The following is an 11,194-nucleotide window of genomic DNA, read 5'->3' on the forward strand; positions in this document are numbered from 1 at the left end:
TTTCAGTCAGTTTTCACATCAAACTGGAAGGATAATAAATAATAACTATTCAAATAATAAATTCTAAATTTAAGTAAACTAAATTAAAGTGCCTAATTTTTAGAAAAAATTTAATTAAAAGTGTAGCTTGAAGTGATGAAGTGTAGTCTTAACCAATTTTATAATAAACACACAAATGAACAGCTGTAATGCCTCCTCTTCTCTTTCATTTCCTCTTACAGAGCTACCACTTTCCTACTTTCTGTTGTTCAGTGAGAAACGTGAGCTCCAGCTAGCATATTGGAGATCTATGAGATATTCTGGTTTTGAACTGCCCGTGGGAGGAATGTACATGTAAAAATCTGTACATTCTTGATTAAAAGTCATGTGAAATCTCTTTTATCTTTCGTCCCCTCAATTCGTGTGTGTTTCCAAAACGTCTCTGGTGAATCTCGCGGATTCGACTCGCAAGCATCGGTATGCACAGATTTGATTGGCTGAGCAGCGTCACATGAGAGGATTGGAGCACATGCGATTGGTCTGTGAGTTTCCTGGTCCTCTAAACCAGTACAGTAAATGCTAGAAAAGCTGCGCGGGTTAAAATAGAAACGCTCCGTCACGAGGTAGTAAGTCTCAATAATAAATGGGCTGTAGGTCGGCGGTCCGGAGAGGACGGCGGCTGGGTCCGGATCCGGACCGTGGTCCGCCTATTAGTGTTCTACAGGATGAGGGTTTTGATGGTGATATTGCTATTAAAATAGGCGAGGATGAAAATATCCTATTTTCCTTTATTGCATCTCCATTCACTCTTTAATAGTAATATAAATAGGTTAATTTACAGTTGATTCATATTCCTTAGCTTTTGACCAATCAAAGGATGCATCTAGGCCTAATGGTTGAGGAGTTATTCCTGATTCATTTCGGGTAGGTGTTTTTCCTGGAAACAGGTGTTTGTTTCCAAGAATTTAACTTTACTTCCTGTCTGTGTATTCCCTGTTGATTGTCTGAATATGTTTAACCTGTGTATAATCATCCTGCACCTTGTGTATTTAAGTCTGTGCCTCCCAATTATTTGTTGTTAGTTGTACTGTGTTTTATGGCCAAGTGTCTCTCAATCTTCTGTTTTTCTGGATATATTTTGGATTCTTGGATTTTTGGTTTAATTTTCCTTGTGTTTGGAATGTTTATCTGTTTTTGACTCCTATATGCCCTTTCTCAGCGTAAGGCTGTTTACCCTCTGTTACTTCCATGACATAACATGATACAGCAACAGTAAGAGTGGTAGAGGTCTTCATTTCTACAAGTATAGCTAATCAATTTATCACTTCCATTGTGCAAAGGTCTAGAATCGAAGATGAGCGACACAGCCTGACAAGTCTAATACCTTGTGTAGGCTTCAACACAATGAAAAAAGAACAGCACCACACAGTCTGTTTTTTATCTAATTTATATTTGCAGAACAAATCATTCCCAAGTGAACACAAAAGCTACTTATGTCTTGTAAGGCTGACGTATTTTGAAAATGCAAATTGTAACTTACGCTCAGAAATGACAAGTGGTGGATAGAAGAGGAAGTAGCCCACCAGCTCAGCTGACAGCTGACCAAGGAGGTTTGAGGCAGTGGTGCCATTAAGGAAGACAGTCCCATTCTTCACAGTGTAGACCAATGACACAGCAGGAGAGCCTGCTGCCTGGGAGACACTCAGCATCTGGGTAGAGTACAGGATCAGAGTAAGAGGAGGGCACAGAAAAACATTTATATATGTACAAACATTTAAAATGTTTGGGATTATATTATTCAAATACGCAAGTCTAAAAGATTAGTACAAATCTTGTAAAACAAAATGACATAGCAGAGATGACAAACATCAAAAAATCAATTATTGTCTTGGATCAACAAAAACGAAATCATCTAGAAGCACAACGGCTGGTAAAATTGGCAAAGCATGAAAGACTGCTAAAATATTGTAGTATTTCACCCATGCAAAACCATGAAATTAGCTTTAATATAGGATGCACTTTAATGTGGCAGCTCATTAAAATGAATACAAACATTGTCTCCATGAATGTAATTCATTTGCATCTCAGCAGCAGCTCTTTTTTAAAATGCAAAGCCTGATACACTGAGGGACAATAGTTTGCATCTGTTTGTAGCTGCCAAATCACCTAAACCACATTGTGATATTGATATGTAACAGGGGACAAAACAGCTATTCTAATATGTTGCAAACAATATTTAGTCTTTGCTCTCTACACCTCCTATGTAGGAGAAAGACTGGGTTACTGGATGGTTAGGTATACATGGTGTAAGAGCCATTTTGGCATATATGGTGATTTGCTAAATTGTTGTTAATCACATGCTATATGTTCATGGGTTATGCTGCAGAAGTTCTTTGTGTTTTTGATATTGTGTTTTTGTAAGTGTTGATTGGGTGGGTGAGTAATTTCGGGGCTGTAGGAAAAAAGTAAGGGAGAGTTTAGGAGAGATCTGCAAGAGCCCTGCATCGTAACAAGTTTTTGACCATGTTATGCAAAATGTTTTTTAGTAACTTTTGATGGACTGCACTGGGCTGGTAATGGACCAAGCCTTTTGTATACTCTGAATTAAAAAGGTACACTCAAACCTTTTCTTGACTCTTTAGGAGTTTTGGGTACATTGGGTACTCCTGGAGTGTGTATATTGGGACACACATGGGTGGACATGCGTCAGGCTGGGATGGACTTCTTGCAGAATAGTGGCCTTGGACTTTGTCATTGAAAACGGCCACGATACATGGCATTGTCAAAAAAGTGACTCTCTGAGTTAGACCTCAGATTGTTTTGATCCATTTAAGTACAATGACACAACTGTACACTGGACACATTGCAACAATGTGCATTGTGACGGCATTTTGTTAAAAATCACAGCATGACCACTGCAACAGTAATGAAGAACAGGAGTGCAACATAAATGTTACAACACAGTACCTGAACAGAGAGTCTGCTGTTGGTGTTAAGCACTTTGGCCTGCGCTTCAGAAAACACCTTCTCAAGCCTCTGTTCCATCATTTGAGAGAACCGACAGGACCGGGGATCATCTCCTGCTCCCACAAACTGCAGCACTGTGACATAAAAGCAAAATGAGCTCACAAAACTGTACACGGGAAAAACTATTATTTGTCAGGATGCTACAACTTTGTGTTTTGCTATCTTTGGGAACACACTTACAATATAATTCTGACTCAATGTGGAATATTGTCAATTCCTGCTCTGATGTTGTAACACAAGATTTACTTGATTGTCACCTACTGCCACTGAATTTGCATCAGTGCACAATCACAGCAGGAAAAAATAACAGTAATAAATAACAGCAGTAGGCTGTCTCTAGCTGATCTCTGACTTATTTTCTGCTTTCATCCTGACTGAACACTAGCTGACCTGTTTTCAATTGGAAGCCAGGGGCTGGGCTGGGTCTCCATGATGCAGCTGGGAGGGGCAGGGCTGTTACCATGGGGAGGTATTGTCGCAGGTCTGCAATCAGCTTGTCACGGCCATAGGAGTCCAAGGCTTCCAGCACTACAGAGGGAGGGTAAACCATGTCCCCTCCAGTCACGTGATAAGCCACTGTCATGTTGGGAGAACCAAATACTGTCTCCACCTGAGAGGGTAAAGTAGAGAAGAGAATTAAATTTCTTTGAAGAACCATATTGGTAGTTTTTTACCATGTTTTAGCCCATGAATTACATAATGCTTATACCTAAGTTTGTCACCTTAAAGAGTAACCACACCCAGCACCACTAATGGGTAGAGTCAGGTGTGGTCAGAAGTGGGCTTGTTGCCCCTGTTACCACACCCAACAGTGATGTCATGGGGTCCTGGAGTACACTTGTACGTCACTACAGCAAGATGAGGAATTAAACCAGTAGGTCATTTAAAAGTTTAGCTGCTCTTTAATTTAAAATAAATAAACCATTTTAAAGGTCCAGTGTGTAATATTTCAGAGGCTCTATTGACAAAAATGCAATATAAGATCCATAATTATGTTTTCAGTGGGGTATAAAGACCTTACATAATGAACCATTATGTTTTCATTACCTTAGAATGAGACATTTATATCGCCGCGGGCACCCCCTGCTGTGGAGGTCGCCGTATTTTGTCGTCATGTTTCTACCGTAGCCGACAACGAACAAACAGCGCTACAGAGCGCGTTTCGTCATCACAGCGTTCTTCTTCTGCTTGTGTAATTCCGGTAGTGTAGACGCCCGTCACTACATTGAATACGTACAAAGAAGAAGAGGAGGGACTAATAATAATAGTAATATCCAGTCTCCGAGTAGTCTTCTGGTTTATTAGAAGTAAGAGAAGTGACATTTGGACAACTGAAGGAGCACACACGTGTTATTTAGCACGAGAGCCGACAGCCAGATGGAGTCGGGACAGACGGCAGAAATCACGGATTTTGTGAATTTTCCCAGACGGAAGGCTATAACATTAATGTGCGACAGATGTTTTCAAAGCAGAGCTGAAGTTGTCTGTTTTCTGCTGGACAGGTAATTAACTTTGTTTGTCAGACTTTAGTGATGCAAATGAAAACTGTTGTTTGATAGCTTTAGCTAGAAGCTGGCCATAATCACAGAGAGCCATGACGTGTTTCCCCTGTCAGTGGTGTGAAATATGGATTAATTTCATGGAGCCTACTTATTCTCAAGCCTGTGGTTTGGCTTTGAGACAATCAGCTGATCAGTAACGTTAATTGGCAATAAAACCGTAACGTTAGCTTAGAGCATGGAAGCATCAGCCAGCTAAACTTTTACTGACTGGTAGAAAAACATTTATTATTAGTTGGATTTGTTTATTCTCCAGCGCTGTGCTTTGGCTTGTGGTGTTATGTTAGTTGGATTAATTTCATGTAGTTACTCTCTCTCTCTCCAGCGCTCTGTTTTTGGCTTTGTATGTTACATTCGTGAGAATCGGCTGATCGCTAATTGGCAATAAAACGGCAGATTCCAGCATCGAAGCTCAGATCAGCCAGCTAAACTTTGAAAAAATATGTGGTTAGATTGAAATTTCATGTAGTTCTTCTCCAGCGCTCTGTTAGGGCTTTGCTACGTGGACAGAAATGCGTTGTTACCTTCCTGAGACAAACAGCTGATGTTATTAGAATATTATTATAATATTATTGGTAATGAGACGTTAACCGCAGGAAAGCTCAGATTAGCAGCTAAACTTCAGATTTTACTGCCCTGGTGGAAAACATGTATTTCTTTTTACTGCTAATGGTGATATATAACAAGACCGTGTCCCTATCAACTGACCAATGATGAATACTTTTCGAATTTGCATTAAAAAATGTTATTGGATATTGCGTCCCACTGTGCACACAAATATGTAATTTGTACTTTCACATGCTAAATGCCCATTAAAACGTTGCAACGTTTTACCACAAGCTGTCAGTACTGCTTTGTGTTTCTGTTGTATTTCAAAAAATTCGAAAGACATTTTGGTAATATTTGCAGATTGCTTATCTAATTAAGCAAAGCGAGAGGAGCCTTGATTATCACCAGCCAATGCCTTTGTAAACTTCATGTATTATGTGGTTTATAATGGACTGTGGTAAAGAAACAGTGAGGCTTACATTGTCCTGGTATCTGTCAGTGGTCATACTTGATGCACTAGATGTGACAGTGTTTAGTCCAGATGAGCCAACCCTCCCAAGATGTAAAATAAAGTATTACAGGAGTATGAGACATCATGAACATGTGAAAGGAAATGTAACTTCATTTCTTCAAGTGGCTGTTGTTTATTAATGAAAAAGTAATAATGATATTCAATAAAAATTTGGTTTTATATAATTTCTTAACACATCTATCTAAAGAAACCTAATTTCTTGAATGGCAGTCTTTTTTATCTCATAGATGACATCTTTGTCCTGTCCCAGGCACCATAGCTATACTGCTCACTTGGGTAGGGGAGGGGGGATGCAATTCACAACCGTCACCACTAGATGTCACTAGAACTTACACACTTAACCTTTAAGGTAAACCAACCATACCGGAAAGTCTATTTTTGGCTAATCTAGCAAATTGCAGTATACTTATTTAAAAAATCAAGGTAGGTTCAAAAGTTGTAAAACATGTAAATGACAGCTCCTCACATATGCTGATTATGAAAACAGAGGAAATAAATACATACAAAATAAAAACCATAGATATAAACAACATAAAACTGCAGTATATTATGTAATAAAACTGTTAAAAACATCCAATCCACCATCCGTTCTGTGTCTAATGACTTACCCTCTGTGGGATAAAAGAGGTGCTTCAACACAATGATGTAAAAGTCAAGCATATCAAATGCAAATGTTTCCATAAAACTGTTATTCACAGCATTTCAACTGGTTTTGCATCATTACACGCAAAGCAAGCACGGGTGTTAAAGTGATAGCTGCCTCTTTATAAACGGCATGATAAAGTTACAGTAAAAGCTCATCTCGTGGTATCTATCGTACTGCCAAGCATTTTCCAAATACCACCACAAGCTTTGAGAGTGATTTTCTACCTTTTTATATAGCTACTGATTTTTATCCATTTTTGTACTGTATGTGCTTGCAGACACTTGAATATTGCTTTAAACTGGTAATCCATGAAAGTGAACGGAGAGAAACTATTGACTTCTGTACTTCACGTCCTTTGTCAAAGCCACTACTTTGTAGTAAAATGTGGTCAAAAGCAGCGACTGATTTAAGTGTTCTATACCAACAAGTCCTTGACATTTTCAAATGTCACAGTAGTGAAAGCTCACATGCCTCTGGTGCGAGACACTTGGGTTTGATTCCCACCGTGACATCTACCAATGTGTCCCTGAGCAAGACACTAAATCCCTAGTTGCTCCAGAGGCGTGCAACCTCTGCCATATATAGCAATTGTAAGTCACATTTGATAAAAGCGTCTGCTAAATGACTAACTTTTATCATTTGAATGATGGCTGAATTCCATTTAGCTGCTTCAGTTTCAGCATCCTGTTATTGTTCATTACTGTCACATTGTCATGCCTTACTGGGACACTTGAATAGAAGAGAGCCATCGTTAATCTTAGTAGTGACACCTTTGCTTTTCCTAATCAAGCATAGCGTTAGTTCAGGCAGGTAACGAAGTCAAGCTCAGCTCACAATCCCAGCATCAGCTAATAGCAGCCATCTTAAGCCAGCCACGTCAGGTGAGAGCACAGCTGATTCCTCTCTTAGCATTCAATGGCAAATTCCATACAAGGTGCCTATTTAAGCTGCTGTAGCCTGCCTGCCCTTGCTGCTTTCTCTGCAGACAGCTCATAACCCACCGCCACCCCAGCTCCGCCTTTCAGGCCGTATCTGATAGGGATGCACGATAATTATCAATCCGATAAGTATTTGCCGATTGGGCATATTTCATTATCGAAATCATATCGGGAAATGAATTTTGGTCGATAAGAATCAAACAGTGCTAACATGCACCGCTGCTGTGTGCCACAGATAGAGCCAAACAGACAGTGCAGGTAGCTAGAGCCAAACAAACATGTCGTCAAAGTTCGGATGTTTTTCACTGTTTCAGAAGAGGATAGCGTATTGCATAATGGCATCAGTCCTTCCTCCTGCCTTCCTTCCCGCTGTCTCTGCTGTGATTGACTGCAGGTAACAATGTGCCAATTTGAAGCTACACGGCAATCTAAGCTGAACAGTTAGACTACAGACAGCTTTCATTTAGCTCGTTGTACATCTACTGCCAAGCAAATTAGCGTGGGGTGCTTTTAATAACATAGAGGATGAGAGATGTGGACAAAGCAGATCAAATAACACCTTCTACATGTTATGCTTGTGATACAGATGTATCTATAGAGTACTGTATTTTACTCTTGAGCTTTTATTGCACGTACTACAGTAACGAGGGTAGCTGTTGTGAACTCGAGTAGTTTAGAGCTACCTTCATTTCCCCGTCTCCACAGACTATCTTTGCGCTGGCCGCTATGTGTGCAAATCCATTGTATGCATGTTTTGGAAATTTGTCGATCATGATGTAAAAACAGCAAAAACATATTAGTGGTATGGTCCTTTAGGCTGTGTAGAGCCAATCAGTCATATTAGCAAATAAGACGAATTACAAGACACTGAATTGAACTGGATTGACGGAGCACTTAAGAGTATATTGCAACCACTCGATAATAAAAGCATTCAAACAGGGGAGAGAGTGATTATGGAACAGAGATATGTGGAGAGAACCAATAAGGGACTGATGGGCTGCTGAGAAGAGACAGAAGAGAGTAAAGATCAGCGAGACATGGGAGAGACTGTTAAATAGGGAGTTTGTGAGAAAGAGGCTTATTTTCCTTCACTTCGAACCCAAGAGGCCAGGTATCACTGCATTTTCATTCTCACCAAAACTCTGGTAAAATCAGTGTGTTTCGTAACTGTGTGTCATGAGACGTACAAATATCCACTTGTTTGTCAGTAAGAGTTTGACTTTTTGGTCAATTGTATGCGTACATGGATGGGAATGATGACAGGTGTGTGTGTGTTGGAGGGGTGAAACCATCAGGTCTGTTATATAAAACCATTTGAAAGCCTGTGATGACAAGGAGATCCACCGGCCGAAACTCTGAGAGCCCGGAGACTCTGTAGCAGCGAGTCACCACTCTGCCTCCTCACAATTCAGCCTTGTTACCAGCTCTGTGAAAAGAGCCCTTTATTATCACTTCATCCTCTCAGGCTTACCCATGTGGAGGCGTTATTAACAGATTGTATTTCCAGCAAGCCAGAAGTTGGTAACACACCCACTAACTCTATCTCAAAGAGCATGAAAGGATGCCAAAAGATTAACGCGATGGATCTTGGTCATCACCGGAGAGCCCTAACTACAAGACACAAAAATAGTTCTGTCTTTTAAGGTTCCAAATGTTTTTAGTCTTGCGGTTCAGTTCATTTAGTGTATCGCTCTATCATCTTTTTAGCATCAGCACACACACATCTCTCCCCTCCCGACCATTTATAACCTATAATTAAACACAAAAGCAATTTCCCTTGCCAACAGCTTGCTTCCCATTGGATGAGAGAGCAGTGTTACTAAAAGGAACCCGAGCAATGTTAAAATGGGTGACAGGAGTGCACTGAAGCAAGACACCTTCAGAGACTACAGAGAGAGAGAGAGAGAGAGAGAGAGAGAGAGAGAGAGAACATGTGAGAGCTTTGACCTTCAAATGGGCAGGACGAGTACACAGGCCTTACTCTCAATTATCTGATACTTCCACATTGAGAAATACAACACGCTGAGACATTTCAGAGGACTGCAGAAAAACAAGTAAACACACACACACACACACACCTACACACACACTGTAACGTGCACACACAAATGTGCTTAACACTTGCTACAAATTACAACACTCTAAAGGCACTCCAACCCACTGGAGACCAGGAGGAAAGAAATTTTTTTATGTAGGAAGGAATCCCATTGCTGCTGCATTCATACAGAACCCTGCAAACATTTTTTATATATTTTTTACAACCAATTCGTTTTTCCAGCCATTACATTTCCTTTCCCTGTTCAGTGTATGCACAAAAAAAGAAACTACCACCTAGCTAACATCGTTCCCAGAGTAAGTCTTTATCTCTCCATATTACATACAAGCACTAACATACAGACTCAAACACACATTCGTACCTCTCACACACTGCAGTTTAGCGTTGCTTCTCAAAGCCAAGAGGTGCTCCTGATACAAAGTCACAATGGGGTATTAGAGGCTTATTGGAGAGAGGGGATGGTTTTGGCACAGTGGGAACCATGATTGGTTCCACAAACGGCTAATCCACAGACACAACGTTTATTGTGTGTGCACCAAATCTGCTTGTGTCATTATTGCAGGGGAAATGCTGGGATTGGTTTCCTCCTGAGTTTTTGTTAGACAGTCTCTGGTGTCTCCACTGCAATGGTAAGATTGCCTTTTGGTAACGTGTGGATAGATTTACTCTGGTTGTAAATTAAAGCCTGTCTCTTGTAAATATAAGGGTACTGGAGCAACAGTTCTTATCTACAGCACTGCTACAGTCCTAATCTACATCTTGTTTTAGTGTTGGTACAATTACTCAAATATGTGACATCACCCACTGTCTTCTGGGACACAGTCAGTCAACCTAATTTCTATATTAGTCCTCATCTCTTTTCACATAGCCTACATGAGGGTCCTTGGTATAAGTGTCTACTTCACACCACGATAACAGAAACTTCTAAATTTTTGTGGGGGCACACTTAGGAACCGTTCACTGATTGTTTGATTAGTAGCCTGAGTCCAAGACCAAACAATAGCTTGGGTCTGTAAAAAAGCAGTTGTCAATAAATATGGCATATTCACAAACTGCTTCAAGGGGGAAAAAATCTATGTCATACCTCACATAATAAGTGAGATATGATATTCAAATAAATGTGTTTTAAATTAATTAAATTCAGAGAGGCTTGAATAGCAATACATTTGAAAAACTTAAACTTATTTTATTTCACTCATGCACAACTTTTCTTCCTGCACAATGTTTTTGTATCTCGGTATCAGAGCACTGGCAGAACCTTTAACACTTAAAAGGCTGACTTCCTTTCCCTTTTCTGAATTCATTTAAAAAGAATCACTCTACTTTAGGTCACATGGGTTGTGTTCAGACTGTAGGCAACTGTCTGGGTCTGTGTATTAATGCTGGTTGATGCTGTAGAGATAAAAACAGCAGTGTGGTATTCACTTACTGACCAGTAAGAAAAGATAATACTGCCTGTACTGTGTGTAAACCAAGCATGAAACTCTAAATCTGCCCTCAAGTTAATATAACTCCTTTAGCTTAAAGTCGCTTTAGGGACATTCTAAGTGTCAGAAAATGTGAGCAATTCTTCCATTAATCTCTGCCATTTCACAGCTATATCATGTTATAAAATTGTAAAGTTAAAGAGGTGGTATTATGCTCATTTTCAGTTCAAAATCCTATTTAGGGGTTGTACCAGAGCAGGTTTACATGGTTTAATTTTCAAAAAACACCATATTCTTTTTTCATACTGCACATTGCTGCAGCTCCTCTTTTCACCCTGTGTTGAAGGCTTTGTTTTAGCTATGGAGTAATACATCTTGTCTCTAAATGATCTTAGTTGGGAGTTGCACATGCACAGTTCCTAGTTAAGGACTACTAGCCAATCAGAAGCAGAGAAGGGCGAGTCAGTGAGGAGCTGGTAAA

At 39.9% G+C, this 11,194-nt stretch overlaps 1 protein-coding gene across 2 annotated transcripts in view; it reads right to left on the bottom strand.

Moving 5' to 3' along the window:
* Positions 1 to 11,194, bottom strand: part of kiaa1549lb (KIAA1549-like b) — a 70,573-nt gene that overhangs the window by 24,187 nt on the left and 35,192 nt on the right. For both annotated transcript variants that reach the window (XM_046033080.1, XM_046033079.1), the window contains 3 exons: positions 3,397 to 3,616; positions 2,947 to 3,080; positions 1,520 to 1,688 (listed from right to left, as the gene is read on the bottom strand). In XM_046033080.1, coding sequence (XP_045889036.1) covers positions 1,520 to 1,688; positions 2,947 to 3,080; positions 3,397 to 3,616 — 523 coding nt within the window. The remainder of the gene's footprint in view (positions 1 to 1,519; positions 1,689 to 2,946; positions 3,081 to 3,396; positions 3,617 to 11,194) is intronic.

This window comes from Micropterus dolomieu, linkage group LG20 (assembly GCF_021292245.1).
Source record: "Micropterus dolomieu isolate WLL.071019.BEF.003 ecotype Adirondacks linkage group LG20, ASM2129224v1, whole genome shotgun sequence".
NCBI classification, from domain to species: Eukaryota; Metazoa; Chordata; class Actinopteri; order Centrarchiformes; family Centrarchidae; genus Micropterus; species Micropterus dolomieu.